At 37.5% G+C, this 16,622-nt stretch overlaps 1 protein-coding gene across 5 annotated transcripts in view; it reads right to left on the bottom strand.

The window, feature by feature from the left end:
- Positions 1 to 16,622, bottom strand: part of SEMA3A (semaphorin 3A) — a 194,063-nt gene that overhangs the window by 99,159 nt on the left and 78,282 nt on the right. For all 5 annotated transcript variants that reach the window (XM_086886607.1, XM_086886609.1, XM_086886610.1 and 2 more), the window contains one exon: positions 14,945 to 15,007. In XM_086886607.1, the coding sequence (XP_086742733.1) occupies positions 14,945 to 15,007 (63 nt within the window). The remainder of the gene's footprint in view (positions 1 to 14,944; positions 15,008 to 16,622) is intronic.

The following is a 16,622-nucleotide window of genomic DNA, read 5'->3' as shown; positions in this document are numbered from 1 at the left end:
ACAGGAAATTGAAAGAAGTAGAGATGGATGTTACTCTTAATTCTTTCCATTATGACCTTTCTTAACAGAAACACACACTATTTCTTGTCCATTCTTATTCTTCCCACACACAAGTATAAGCATGAGCATCTATTTATTATATTTATATTTATATTTATATTTATATTTATATTTATATTTATCCACAGACTGCTTTCCACCGTCATATGGTAGAGTACTAAGCAAATACTGGGCATAAATAATGAAAAAATATGTTTTTATATTTTTATTAATGCCGTTTGTTCTTTGCTGCTTTAAGTAAAAGAAATATGGAAAACCCATGAAAGTCTATTAAAAATTCAATGCCTACAAAAGTAAAATGGGAAAATACCCCAAATTCCTGTAACATTAACAAAATTGAAATAGATCCTCTCTTAAATTCTGACATTCTGTGTTGCAGATAAAGCATCTGACTTTGACTCCACATAATTTAAAATTGAGCAGTGATGTGTGTGCATTATTAAATAAATCAGAAGTTTCTCACTTAAGAGTTGTATCTGGCCTGATATAAACACAACACTGTTTCACTGCTACAGTGCTTTGCCTTGTCAGGTTTAATGTATCATAATTTTAAAAATGTCTTTATGGTCTACTCCTACCCTCTACAAAAGCTTTTTAAATTACCTACCTGAAGAACATGAAGTGTTAGAGGCTGGTGGCCACATATAAAATGCTGTGAGTATATGGGCTAGACCAACATCCAGTGTGAAAAAATTGTGCTGATTTCAGAGGAATTATTCCGATTTACAGCAACACACCACCTGTGACTGTATATGCACTCAGAATCACACAGTCACAGAATATTCTGAGTTGGAAGGGACCCACAAGGATCATCAAGTCCAGCTCCTCAGTGAATGGCCCACATGGGGACTGAACATACAGCCTTGGTGTTATTAACACCATTCTCCAACTCACTGAGACCATTCAGCTGCTTATCTGTAACATACAGCAAGAAGGTATTAGATAGCTAATGCTTTAAAGGTGGGATGGAAAAACCCTACTTAGATTAGGGGCAGGAGTCTTCTTTGATTTCTGTGGGTGAAATTAAGAAAAGTTCTATCACCACCTTCACTGGATTATTCCAGATCAGCCTGTGGGAGAAGGTGGATTAACCCTATCGTAGCCTTGTTTGACCATCCAGTGTTCAGGACTAATAATAGTGTAAATGAGTAAATATTAGTCAAGTGACTTCAAATTCACAATGTATTTCCAAAAGCAGATTTAGCTTATTCATCCCTTTTTTTGAGCTCTCCTAATTACTTGTACTGGGTGTTTTTTACCTCAGATGTCTGAGAAATACACAACCTAGTTAAACAATGGGGAAGGTAAATACCTACAGCAATAAACATTTGACTGTGATGAATAAATTTATATAACATTTAAGATTCCTAGTCCAGTTCAGACTGCTCTTACAGCTCCCCTCTGTTTTACAGCTGCATAAAGGAACCATTAAGGACTATTCAGTAAATTCTCATACACCTCTCTACCAGATTAGGTTTCTTTATATATTTTACATGGTAGTAAAAAAATAAATAAAGAGGGGTATTAAACTACAATAAATGACATCAAAGTAAAGTTACAGCTCTGATTTAAGCCCTTGTCAACTCAGGAAGTTCAAAGTGAAGTTTCTGCCCTGACTGGGAGACGGTGCTATTCTCCCTGGAACAATAGCAACAGGCACATTGATTTCCATCTCAGACTCCTTCCTTTGTCCAATTGTGCTCAAGCACAGCTGCACAGGTACACCATTATGTGTGGAAATGTTGTATCTGGTCCTTTGATATTTGGAGCTTAGCAAGAGTTTGCTTTGGTGAATACTAGGTTTTCCTGGTTTATGTGACTCTGGGACCAAAAAGCTTCCCACAAACCTGTAATAAACCAACTTTAACAGCTTTGAATGATTTGCAAAGACTCTAAATCGCAGCACATGGGTATGACAAAGAAATATCAGGGAAAATGTGTGTGCACTGAATACAATTTGGGTCTGCCACTACGTGAGACCTGGGTGACTGACTCCCATTCCCGTTTGTTTCCCCATTCCTGCCCCCACAGAACAACTGCTTCAGTGGCATCCAGGCGCCGTAGGTTGTGAAACCTGGCAGGCAGCTCTGCTGGTCCTGACACTGGTGGCTACATCAACTCGACTACAAAGCAGCTCCCCAGCCCCCTTGGCTGGAGGCCTGGAATGACTTGGGTGTCTTCAGCTGGGTTTGTCCCACTTGGCATCAGTATCTCCCCCTGCCAGACCCCCAGGCCGGCGCTGTATTGTTGGTGTGGAGGTCTGTGCCAGCAGGACGAGGCACTTCACTGCACGACTGCAGAGTGTAAGGCACTGGAAGGGGGGCAAAGACAACAAAAGACATGTAGTATCTCAGAAAATACAGCAGGCAGGAGAAAGCACCCACCCGAGGAAGGGGAGGTAACCTAGAGGCAGAAGCCGTAAGGAACAAATTCTCAGGGAAGTTCAACACTGTGCCTGTGTGTGAGTTCAGCCACCCAGGGCTACTGTATCAACTTTTATTTTCCCTGAGAAAGGGATGTTGTTCAAAGGGAATATATTGTGGACATATCCATACCCTTTGGGTATTGTTCTTTGTCAAGTAAAACAGATGAAGAAAGAAAATTAGACTTAAAAAAATTATTTTCCATGTGGAAATAAGTTTCGTTCAAACTTGAGAGCAGGGTGTTGTGGGAGTTTAAATACTTTTAGCCTAATAACATGAATGAAAATGAATGCAAGGTTTGAAAAGTTCTCTGTAGGCAGGAAAGTATTATTTGGATGGTTATGAAAATAAATGTTAAAGAAGAGGAGCACTGGGATCATCACAGTGAATCATAAATTATTGCTCCTAATAATCTTGTTCATTATAGTGAATGGCTTAATATTAAGAAACTTTTCAGTCTATATGAAGCTAAACACAGGTTTATGCCCTAAAGCTTGAGTTTATATATACATACATAGAGCTACACATATGGCATAGAATGATTAAAGTAGATATTCAAAGGGAAAATTAAGTACATCATGTGGGAGTTACTGCAGTCCTCAGAAATTCCCATTAATTTATCTACCTACCCCTGGAGAGGATTAATCTTCATTCATATTTCAATAAATGCTCTAAGGTTTCCACAAGAGCTGTAGGTTCTGCTTTTGGCCTTGTACAGAAGTGCTTCTATCTTAAAATCCAAGAAACTAAATCCCTACATGACATCTAAGACCTTCTAGCACAGCCTGCATGATCTTTCTCTCTCTTTTCTGACACAGAGAACTTTAGATAGCTACTCCTATATATATCTATATGACTGCTGGATCTGTGTCTGCAAACAGTTGTGATGGCATGATTGCCATCGACCTACAAAGTATGGCCAAAGAAATGGTGACATGCAGTAGCTGAAGCAGTCACCACAAACCTCAGGCACAATCCACTTTGTTTCTTTGTTTGAAGGAATGTGGACCATAACCAAAAGTCCAAGCAGCTCCTACAGGCTTTCCTGGGGTTAATTTGGTGCATAAGTGCACCAGGACACTGTACCTTGCCTCTGGGAGTTAAAGGTACATTTGGCCACCCAAGGGAACATGCCCCAGAAGTTCACTGGGCACTTCTGAGTGAGAAAAAGGACTGAACTTCGGTATCACAAACATGTTTACACTTCCTCTAGACAAGACTGAGGAAGTTGTGGGGTTCAGATCCTTGGTTCCATGCTGATGATTTACTGAAATAAAAGTGGATAAAAGAGTTTGCATCATACTATGGTAATGCAGCCACAGCACCAACTCAGCTGCAAATTCTCCTGTGCTAAAGTCCTACTTGTAAAATAAGTTAAGAAATTACTAGACTTTCACTTACATTCACAGTGTGAATTAAAGTCAAAGAGGTCCAGTGTGTCTGGACAGGTACCTTAACTCAAAATTTTAATTCCAAATACTATACCAGCTATAAGGTCAGAGGGCCTGTCTTGAAGAGGAGATAAAGTGTTAATTAGATTTTCCAGAAGGGCACCCACCATATGAAGATCAATGTATCTGACTTACAAACTAAACACGCAGATTTATTTTTTAAGAGTTTTCTAATATTTATATGTCAAGTTGATAGAAGGGCTTATGCAGAGAGAGATTAGCCTGAAAAAATAAATTACAAAGAAAATGTCTGCAACCAAAAGAATAAGAGCCAAATGCAGAAAGATTGAAAAACAAACAGTAAAGATATGTAACACTGATTAGGCTGTGTTATGCAGACTTTTCCCGGACAGTTACAAAAATAAAGTCCATCCATCTGTCAAAACATCTGCTCCATGTATGAAAATTAAAACAGAATTTAGGTGGGTTTTATGAGTTTCCAGTAATTATCTCTCCTCCAGAAGCCTGGAAGTTACGTCCTTCAATCTGGATTACTAATGCAGCAAAGAGTTTTTAATGACATCTTTTTAAGTTGAAGGATAAGTCCCTGTGACTAACTGATATCCAGACTTTTCTCCTTATTTTAAGAAAGTAGTTTCATTTTTTTTAAACCAACGGTGATGTCCATACTGCTTCTCAGATATTGCAGCAAATGCAAATGGCCAGATTATGTAGAGCAATAAGTAGAAGGCTAAATGATCCTTTACAGCATCATTAGCTTCAACAGTTTTCTGCTGATTTAATCCAGATAAGCATCAGACCCAGTAACACATTCTTCCTTTATATCAGTCTTCCTACATAGCCAAGGGATTAAAATAGCCTAAGATTTTGTCTGAACTGGATGGACAAGAGGATTCAGAACTATCATCTAACAGCTGGACAAGCAAAATAAATATGTATTTTGTGTCTTAAAATGGATGGACAGCTTTCATATAAAGTCCTATACATGAGGTTAATTATTATGTTTACTTTTTTTTCCCTTCTTATGTCCCATTAGTTGAATTTTCAAGTGATGAGGTCAGGGATATCCACAGACAATAAGAAATCCCCAATATTACTGCTGTCATTCAAATTTATCACACTGCTGAAAGATGTTCAGGACTTATCAGGGAGCTTTTTAATTTCTCTCTTTTGCTAGTGGGCTACTGCCAGCTGCCACCAGTTCAGTCAGTACTGGCAGATATCTTTTTCCAGCATGGAGCAGCATTGTTTCAAGGAAAATATTTCTGAAGTGTTAGTGCAATAAATATATGTGTGATTGCCATGTACACAGATGATGGATTGTCAGCTAGACCCAGCAAAAACTTCAACATGTCAGTAAGCATGGGCAAGGAAGCCTCTTCAGGGTGAGCTCTGCATCATGTGTGCTTTCACAGCTCCTGCTGTTTGGTTGCAAAGTTTTGTAAAGTGCAGCAACATTATTTAAAAATGATTGCTGTGACCCTCTTTTTATTACAGTAACATTTGGAAAAGTACTGGTCCAAATGTACAGTCAGCTTAAACAGGCCCAGAATAAGCAGCGAACAAAGAAAATTATTTAGGTCCTGTTAAAATGAAATGGTCTTTTAAAATTTTATTTTATTGGAGTAAGCTGTTTGGCAACAGTGCTGCAAAGCTATTGTGTTAATGTTGGCTGGAACAGGAAAGTCCCCAAGTACTGGGATTTGTGTGCAGGCCCTAATGGGTGGGGAAATCCTGCCTGGCACCTGTACTCTACCAAATCCAACCTTCCAGCTGAACCTGTGTAGGCAGGTGCATGATTTTAGAGTGGGGGAGGGCAGCTGGCATAAAAACATTTGCAAACTGTGATTTATGACTGTGTACCCCTTGCAGCTGCGATCAATACCATCATCCACATCCCCATTATGTCATTATTGTTCCTTGCAATTAGCAGGATCAATGTTTTATAGTCTTACTCTGAAAAAGCTAGTCTGCAGTGCTGAGTGAAGCAAGCTGAGCAGTTGAAGTATTGGGATCTGTGTTGCAGAGAGGGGTCCCCATTAATTTACTTCTTGATAGCTACATTCCCCATTTTTCAAAGCCTTATGAGCAGCACACATTTCATCACACACACACACACAAATCCAATACAAACCAAGATTACACCTAGTTTTTCAAAGATGACAGATCCCAGATTCAGTGGCCCTTATGCTGTGATCTACAGGTACTGTGATTTGGGGGATCTGACTCCTTTGGAGATGTCATAAATTACTCTCTTAGGCACAGTGACCACTGACAGCATTGCAAAGGAACCATTGATTAGTTTCATACCTCAGTTTTCCTCTGTTGACAAGATATGCCCTGAGAAACTTCAGACTGATGAGGGTTGATAAGACATTTTTGGTTGCATAGTACAGATTACTCTGCTTCCAGTTATCTTTCCAATTAAGTTATGCCTGTTATCTGTCTGATTTTTTGATATGACAAGAGTTCTCAAGAATATTTAAAGTGTATAATTTACTCAAGTTGCAGGATGTCTGCATGAATTTAAACCATTAAAGCATCAAGACAAGAAAAGAGAAGCAAAGAAAACAGATGATTTAAAAAAGCCAGCAAAAAAAAAAAAAAAGGCAGATCTATCCTGATTCCTTCAAGCCACAAAGCTGCAAGCCATATTAGCAAACAGTTGTACTGTCAGCACACTTGCACAGCAGATGGAAAGCTTCTCTGGTTCTGCCTTGTGTTAGAGAGGGTAAAACAAAAAATGTCTTCCTGCCTCTCTACCTACCCACCTGCAAATCTGGGTCACTACTGGTATTTGGTCATTTGGGCCAGGGTTTGCCACTAAGGATAAGCATGGAGGTAGCTGAGCTGGGTGGGATATTCCCTAGGGTCCATCCTGAAAACCATCTTAATCCAGAAGCCATTAAAAGAAGACATTAGAAGCCATGCTTTGTAGATGCCTCGATGTATCAGACCTCTAAACCTTTGTCATTAGCACTAACCATTTGACCTAGTGATCTTTGGAAGTAAAATTTCTACAACTTTTTCTGCATTCAGTATATTCAAACTACAAGACATGTTTCAAGTCCTGAAATTTTCATTCAGAAAATGCATATAATAATTTTTCCAGACCTGTGAACAACTAGAGGGATGCCAAGAAAAGGCATCAGCACAAAATATCTGACTTAATGCCTCTGTCATATTTTTTTATATCTGGTTAATGTACAGTTAACAAGACAAACCAAAGTCTTCTGTGGATCCAGTCTAGCAAACAAGTGGGTTTTTGGGTTTTGTAGGCATAGGATGACTGTTATACATGACACCTTTCCATGAGTTCTAGCAAGCTTCCTTTATTTTGAATAGTTATGTTTTTCAGCAGTATGCATTTCCTACACTACAGAATAAATTTATTTAAGGAACAGAAGAGTATTTTCAAAATAATTCAAAATATTGGGAAACTTTGAGGTGAGCAGAATCTGGTTCTTTCTGACCATAACTTTTAAAAATCTCTTTTGTTCTACAGAATAAACTTGTCCCACAATATGAGTGCAGCTTTATGAGCAAAGAGACGAACACTAATGTTAGGTTTCAGCCCAGGCAGTCTCACCAAGCCCATGAGCAATTTAAATTGCAACCACAGTTTAGATCTAAGGAGTCTCTCTCATCTCTCTCTTCCATCTGGGTGGAGTAATCACCTGTCTCCTGGAGAAATCAGATTACACCCCACCTTTCCGAGTTGGATCAACACCTGCTAATTGGGTGGAGTATTTCAGACAAATGGGTTGCCAAGCCTGTTACAGGCACGTAAGATATTGAGGCTCCAAAGCAGCCAGCTTGCCTTTTTTCAGCACAGCACATATTCTCTAATGACTTCCACTCACAGCCACCTCAGATAAGTGCACTCCAAACGTGTGTGTTGGAAGTGAAGGTAAAGCCATGAAGTGTTGAAATGAAGCAAAAGACTGTGGCATCTCCAAGGGGCAGCTGCTTAGCAGAGCGTATGAGTGTAAATAAATACAGTGTGTATGAGTGTAAATAAATACAGTGTGTAAGCTACTCCAGGAGGTCACACGTGTCTTACTGTGGGAAGCTGGAAATTTCTGTGGGTTTATTAAACTGCTTTGGCACCACAGAGAGATGCTGAACTAGAGAAACCTTATGTGACAGAAGATTAAAATTCCCACTCAGTAAAAATTTGGCACCCAAGTGATATTACTGAAATGTGAATTTGTTGAATGGTTTTGGGAGGTTTTTTGCTATCTTTCTGTTGGTTGGATTTTTTTTTTCTTTCTATATGTATATTTATGATACATATATAGTAGCCTAAAGTTTTTGGAAAATGTTAATCCAAAATGAATTACCTACGGGAATAGGAGATGAATAGATTATTTAAAATGACAGAGATTCTGCTATTGCGTCAGAAGAATAAACAACCAAAAAAAAAAAAAAATAGAGAAAAAGTAGTATTTTATTTCCTAGATTATTTTAAGAACTTTCCCTTTAATTTTCTGAGTTACTATGAAAGAAGAAAAGACAATATTTTAACTTGTGTGCAGCAGGGAGAAATTTAGTAGACCTATTTTTGGTATATGTAAGCAAGAGAACTACAGAAAAAATTAGTTGTGAACTAAATTAATAGTTATGTAGTAACCACATTTTGAGTATAGAGGAACTGTAATACATGATCTTTCAGAGCAGATTTAATTTTGAAATTCACTTTTATTAAAACAATAGATAATCACAAAGAAAACAGACACAATATGAAGCAGAGTGTGGTGGGGGGTGGAATTGACTGGCACCAAAGAAAAGGCTTTTTCTTTAACTTCACGAGTTTCAGACTGAAGCCCTGAAAAAAAGCAGGGACTAAACAGATCTATCATTTCTACCAGTCATCCAGTTAATGTGTTTTTCTGGAAAGAAATGTATGAAGAATAAATTTACTCTGTCCATCTTGGGGTGCAGTAAATCATAACATGGAATTACCCAACAACATTTTGAAATAGCAATAGCTGGAAACTCAGCCATAAATAATTCTCAGACTTTGCCAAGGCCAAATGAGGGCTCATGAGGAACACATATTGATAGAAAATTAAACCACATAATTTTGGTAAGATTTTTTTTTCCTTCAGTTCTCCTTTACTTCCCCTTTTCTAACTCTTTGTATTTCAAAAGCAACAAAGAAAACATTTCTACAAGACTGCATTAAATCTGCTGAATATTAAATTTCCTTCAGAAGCAAATTTCTATAGTCACACCTATAACAGAAAAATGAACCCAAAACTGGAAAATTAGCTTTCTCCTTGATCTATATCAATTTGTTTCCCATACTGAAAGACTTAAATGACTTCCCATGATACATAAATGGAGAAAATATGAAAATATGAACAACTGCCAACTTAATTCTTCCTCTGTATGAGGACACAAGTTATTACCTTACAGTAACTGATTTTCCTTGGTCAGTTCATAGGAAGAAATATATGCAAATGCCTAAATGAACACAAGCTGTAGGATCAACATCTGAAATATGCCATAAATAAGGCTTTATGCTGATGTGTTGTGGGGGTCCAACCAAGAACTGGAGCTGACACAACCTGGGGGGACAGGAACTGTTTGAGAGCTCCACAGGACTTTGAAAGATTCCAATGGCCTTAACTCCTTTTTTACCAAGTCCAGTCCTCCTGAGTGAAGTGGTTGTAGGTTTTGTGAGTTTTTTTCCCCCATGCCTTTCTCTTCTGTTTGCAGTCTATGCACAGCAGTTTTCTGAAGCAGCAGTATTACAGCTGCACAGTGCTTACAAATGTCTCATTCTCATCTCCCAGATGGTAAGAAATGCTTTGGTGGGAAATTGTGTCCACATTGAAGTACACAGAGAAGAAGAAGGGGTGAGCAGCCCTTGAGCTAAAAACCCAGCACACTAACTGGGACAGTTGATAAAGTAAGAAGGAATATGGTCTAGCACTATTTATCTTACACAAAAAATGTCACAAAAAACACTTTCTTTTCTTGTAGTAGGTCATACTGAAAGTAAATTCTGTCCCCAAACACATTTGAGACCTGTTGTTTTGGATTTTTACTCATTTTCCCCTTCTTCCCAGGAGACATTCACCCTTCTCTTTTCCCCAGGCCGGATGGGCATCCTGGGTCTTTAGGCTTTGCTAAAGAATTTTACTGCTGTGCTGAGACAGGAAGCCAGAAAGGAAAAAGAGATGCCAATGAAAGTTGGTGGCAGAAAAGCTGGAAATTTGGCTGTAGGTGTCCTCCATAGGAAGAACCCTGACAGAAAGGAATGAACTTGTCTTTGGCACACCCAAAGGGCCAGAAGTAATTTGCCTGGAAAAAACTGAGCCTGTCAGATGAATTTAGAAACATGCTTTCTAGATCCAGCCAGCATTGTATATTTAATTTTAAGATTCCCTCTTCAGATCTTTGTTTACAATAACAGATGAAAAGAATTACTTTTACTTTCTGCCTCTATGTTCTTCTATTTTCCCTAAGGCAACAACAGTAATAAAATGAGTTAAAGAGACTCATGTTCAATTATTGCCAACTATGTTTTTTTCCAAATTATCACCAGATATGGCTGAGGGACACTTGTTGAGTCGCTTTTTATTTTCCGGGTTCTTTTCTTACTTTCCAAATTAAATCACTGCACACTGATGGATCCATAAGCCTACAGATCCACCCTGTGCTTTCCTATATTTTAGGGAGGGGATGGAAAACTTTAAAGAAAGCATAAACTAAGATCACATATGAACATTTTGGCTTTAAATATTACTGTAACAAATGAGATGGTGAATTAAATTACAGTCATGTGATTCTACTTGCATGAACAATAAATTGAATAATTAAATGCTAGCCACACTTGAATGCAAAGAAGCATGCACAGAATATGGCTATGTCATAAAATATGTGTAAAGAGCATTGCTGCTTTGTCACTGGAAATAAGTTTCTGATCTAAAGTGATTCCAAATTGCTGTCAAGAGAACTATTAAGTATAAAATAGTTAAGCACAGTTGGAATCAGGCGAGAGATAATAACTAGGTAAAATTTAATTGCAATTAAATAGCCCGGGCAGATGCCTATCTCCTATAAATTATAATAGTCAGTGCTTACCCACACACAAATGTGCTGGTACACTTCAGCTGTGTTCACAAAAGTGTAACTCCTTCTGGACCTGTATGGAGTAACTGCATGTTCATGTGACAGAGCAGCTGCAGAAACCTGCTGGTACCAGGTACAAGTACTTGGTACTCTTTGTATCTGTTTGCACATCAAAGTGTATTTCTCACCAGAAACATCCAGGGAGAAGCTGATGTCTTACAGTGTGCCAAGTGTGTGTCTGTCATTGTGCAGCTTGTCCTATGTGACTTTGTTAAAGCACTACTGAAATTTTATATATTTATACACATCAAGGCCAGAAGGGACTGTTTCAACAATTTAATTTGACCTGGAATCTTTAAAAGTCCCTAAATAAATTGGATAGTCAAATCACACTTGAAAATAACATCCTAAGGTGCCCTTCAGAAACACTTTTTTTATGCTTTCAGGTCATAGAAACCTATTGTACCCTTTAACAGGAATTTTTCTGATTAATTGTGTAATTTGTGAACTACTGCTACAGTGCAAATCTGATGCAGAGATGTATTGACTAAACAGACAAAGCAGCTAAAATTTTCAAAGCAATGGCAAATTAACAGTTTAAGGACTAAATGAGGTTTCCAGTCAAGAACATATCGTTGCCCTATGCCTACCTGCAAAACTAATTAGTGTTTCTGGTAACTTCTGTAAATCACCAAGCTTTGCTTTGCTGGTTTATGACATCCCAGGAATGTCAGAATGGAATTGTAGACACTGGTTTTGTTTTTCTCTTTTTCTGTTAGCTACCTGTTATTTATTCCAAATTTAATGCAGAGGTTGTCACGTGTATTTGCAGGGGCCTAGGCGACTGTCATATTTTTAAATGAAATATTGAGGCTCACCAGTGAGGAATGACTAGCAGCATGACTGTTCTGTGAGTTTATATAAAAGCTGAGAATTATTCTGTAGAGACTTTGTCTTCTTTGATCATTACCAAGGTCTGGCCAGGAACCATGAGAAATATTCACAGGACTAACAGAAACCAGAATAGATCAAATAAGACACTGAAGTCCAGAATAGCAAGAAATCCTCACAGAATTGCTCATTTAGTTGAATTACGTAAGCAAATATCCTATTTATTATTTATTGCCTTTAATTTTTCATGAACAATATTACTTTGGTGCTTGTGATATTCTATACCGAGGAAATGGAAATATATTGTAATACTAAGTACTTACATGGGTCAGTAATTACGATTTTATTGGAAAAAATCTGTATTTTGATGAAAAGCATAGCAGTTAACCTTTTTCAGAGAAGTCCTACTCTAAGTAGGTACTGCATAGCTGGGGGAAAGGTCTTTCAGCAACTCAGCTTACTCATATGGAAAAAAATCCAAAGCACACTTGAAAAGTTTTATCTACCTAAACAGTGAGTAAAGCTTAAGTAATTAACATATACTAAGCCCTTTAAAAACAGAAATTAAAATGACTTTAAGTAACAAAGGGGTAGCAGGAGAGCAGGAATAAGCCCCACTGGCTGCTCTCCTCAAATCCCGTGTGGACCATCCTGAGCCACGAACCTGCTGTGCTGAGACGGGCATGACTGACAGCATCAGGATAAGGAATCCCTCTGAAGGAGTGAAAACAACGCTGAATTACCTCTTATAATTATGAGAGGAAATCTCAGAGGTCATAGCTGAGGTTAGCAGTGGGGCAGAGCCGGGGTTGTGCTTGTGCTGCAGCTGCTGCAGCGCACCTGGCCCATTAGTGGGGACTTGCACTTTCAGCACCGATTCACCCTGGAGATCAATAATTAAAAGGAGGGTTTTTTTAAAAATACCTCAATGTAGAAGTACAGACTGTCTTGTAGAAAGTTTTGAGCCATCACAACTGAGGACTATATAATATCTTAAAAGTGGTACATGCTGAAAGCAGTATTATATCAAGCCAGGTTTATATGACACTTTATTTGTCTTCTTTTTCTCCTGTTCCCTCTAATGAAAGTCTGTTGAGTTATTTTTATGGCCTTTGCATTTCACACTCCCAAGGTACTGACAGGGACTTTAAGGAATAAATAAGGGAGGAATAATAAGTTTTTTTAATTATCGGTAATTAGAGTTAAAGCAGTTACATTAAATATGTTCCTTGTAATGCACTGTTTTATGGCAAGGTAGCTGTAAATATTTAAAGACAACGCTCTGATCACATCAAGATATGTATTCTGTCTCTATAGTCACCTACATGTTTATTTTATTTCTCACCTACTCCTGTAGAAATCTGTAAAATTACCAGAAAAAAAAAAAGGCAAAACCACCCCAAAGAACCTTACAGGATCTACTGCCAGGGTCACACACTGCACTGCAGAGTGGTGGGGGCTGCACCTACTCACGATGAGTAGGCCTAGCTGTCCCAGTATCTCAGGAAGCAAAAGAATGAAAGTGAATAAAAGTTACAGTATCAGCAGTCCTCTCAAGCTCACCACAGTCAGATGGGGACCTGAACCTCCCAGCTTACTCCAGAATGTGTGTCTCTACAAGTTTAAACAACCACGCTGAATTAGAATCAGCTTAGTGAAGTGTATAAAGCATACTCTTTCTTACTACAGTGAATTTCTAAAAATAATTATTAAAAAAAATAAGACTATACTTCCATGCTAGGTACTCCTATTAGTTTTCTAGGTTTTTACTCCAGTCATGAAAAAAAATCTACTTAATGTAATATCATAATACTTCACATGAGATGAAGCAGGAAGGTTACTTAATTTGCTCATATATTTAACACTAGCCCCTTTTTTTAACCTTGAATATTAGATATTTTAGGCTTCAGCTTGCACAGTACTCTTGAAAATTATTTGTGGACATTACTTCTATTTGTACATAGAAATAATGCATTACTTCAAATCCATTATTTCTATGTAATGAGATGGTCCAGGTATCTGGCATTTCAGCTGTCCCATCACACTTTTAGCTCAGCCCATATTTCTCGCTTTTTACCCAATCTACCTCTACTGTTCCCAGATGTAATTTTTTGAAAACAACTGTCCTCTATGGCCTAGGTAAAGAATGATGAGACTATTTTTATTATGACCTAGGAAATTATTCAAATGGAGCTCTCCAGAGGCATATGGTTGGCATTATGAATATTTTACAGAATCATCTCTGAAAATCAGGCCAATAGCATATACACACGGGGCCGAGTTCCACTCTCACTTATACCTTGGCAACCACGCTGATTTCCCATTTGGCTTTGCTATGCAAGTATTTGTTTGGCTTATTGCATGCATGTATTTTTTATCTGTTTTTCCCCTTCTTCAGCCCCATTTCCCACACTGGTCCTATAAAGAGGACAGTTACTGTCAGTGTGGAATGATTGCTATTTGGGGGCTATTGGCTGTATCTCTCTTACCTCATAAATACAGGGAATACGATGCACATAAGAATGAGGGAAAATGTTCAGAAAATGATGCCCAGTGTAGCAGTGCCTTTCCTGAGGCACCAAAACTGATGCTGAATGTTTACACCACCTTGACCTCAATATTGCTGTGAACTCCATGCAGGAAAGGGCTCTGGGGAACCTACTGGCTCCAGAGAGATGTTACAATGAGAAAGCACTTCTTAGAGCTCCCTTGAGAACTGGGACCTGGAGCAGGGCAAAAATGGGTCAAAACACTATGTACCTTCTCATCAGGAGATGAGTATGCAAGGGTTAATATTTTTCATTCTGATATTTCTTCTTTCTTACTGATTTTTTTTTTTCTTTGGTATATGAATTCTATTTCATCTGCATGATTTCAATTTATAAATTGAAACCCTTGGTAATGAATACAAAAATTCTATATAAGAGTACTGAGAAAACTCAAAGTGAAGTAATGATCAGACGTGTGACCTTACAGAGTAGGAAAAATACTTTAAGAATTAACACAGTAGGACATAATAAAATATTTACAATGTTTTATAAAAGGAAAAAAAATGCTAAAAAGATTTGTACTTACCACAATATCTTTTCCAGCCCACTTGCACTCATCCCTTCGGGAATGTGATACAGGCCAAACAATCTAAAAACACAAAACAAAAATCACATTGTATTATTTCATGCTTCAGCATTCACAAATTGCAGGCCAAATGCTTACAGAGTCCCTTTATCCAGTTTATCTTCTCCCCATTTTTTTTCTTATTTCCTTTTCTTTCTTAAAATTTGACAACAAAGACATTAAATACTGGGAACAAAAACGGGAGTAATAGGTGTCATGGTAAAAACAATCTTGAAGTCTGCATTGTGAATTTCAGCTGTGAATCTCCAGTCCTAATGATAAGAGGGTTAACTCTCTATTGACTGAGTGCTCTTTTAATCTTTTAAATCTCATGTAATGGAAATACATTCTCACATTAGAGTCCCAGCATCAGAAATGAGGTGTTTTCCCCTTCAGTGTATCTAATAGTTCACTCTTTCTCTAGTTCAGTCAATTAAATAATAAAAAAGGTGCCATGGTATTTGACAAGTATCACACCATCAAAATAGAAATGTTGATGCTGTTTCTATAGAGCCACCCTAACACAACTAATCCTAAATCTAGATTTTCTGTAGTGTTTGCTTAGCAGAAAATGGATCTCACCTCATACAGAGAAAATCCAGAGACCCTCACAGTCAATTATTCATGTTTCTTTGAAAAGCTTTTAGGAATTACATATAGAATAAAACATGATCTTCCCATAAAATGCCAGGCTATTCATTTGGGAGCCTCAGATAATGCAATATGAATGGCCTTAAGTCTGGATTACAGTCTTGGTGTTCAATATAGTTTGTTAATAGAAAGCAAAAGGCAAAATATTAAAAAAAAAGATGGAATGTGGACAAATGAGGGGGTCAAAGGAGATGTTGTAGATGATATTTGAAAATACAGTTTGCAATATTTTTTAAATTCAAAATTTATTTAATGACATCCAAACAGGAATTGAACACTTTAAGTCTATAAAATAAGGCTGAAAATTTTATGAGCACATTCTCTCTCAGAGGATTCCCACTGCTTCCTGTTGCTATTCTCATCTTAAAATGTGCAGAGATGTGAAAATTTAAATTTACTAGGTTGAAAAACATTAACCAAACTTCTCAGATATCCCAAAAGGACCAGTTCAAGTTTAGTTCAAGTTTTGGGCAAAAATCTCAGTATTTTTCAAACCAGTGTATTTCAAGCCAGATGTTCTTTTTCCTTAGTTTCACAGTAAAACCTTTTCCTCCAATTTGGTTTAAAAGACAGCTAAGTCAAACTGCTTTAGTTCATTGAAAATTTGGCTTTTTGAGTTTTGTTGTTGCCATCAGCATTTAGACACAAACCTAAGGAGTTTTCTTAGATGGTAGAAACAACAGCCAGTGAAGTTTGAGCTCAAGTGCAACACTGTCTGCATTGTAATTTTGATTGAAGTTTCTTACATGACTCTCCTGTCTATAATAAACAGATCCCCAAACTCCTAAAGCCATTTGTGTAATCTTAAATCAGGTCTGAATCCTCTAAGTCTGTTGCTAACATACATTTCCATGTTACTGATAGCAATTCTTTATTTAATATTTTAATATTTGTAAATAAAGTCAAATAGTGTTCTAAAAGTATCTGACTATGTAAGTATGTAAAGTACAATCACTCCCTACTCTACACTCTACAGAGCTGTTTTCTG

This window comes from Cyanistes caeruleus, chromosome 4, assembly GCF_971803275.1.
Source record: "Cyanistes caeruleus chromosome 4, bCyaCae1.hap1.1, whole genome shotgun sequence".
Classification (NCBI taxonomy): domain Eukaryota; kingdom Metazoa; phylum Chordata; class Aves; order Passeriformes; family Paridae; genus Cyanistes; species Cyanistes caeruleus.
The sequence above is the reverse complement of the archived record's forward strand: the minus strand, read 5'-3'. Positions and strand labels throughout refer to the sequence as shown.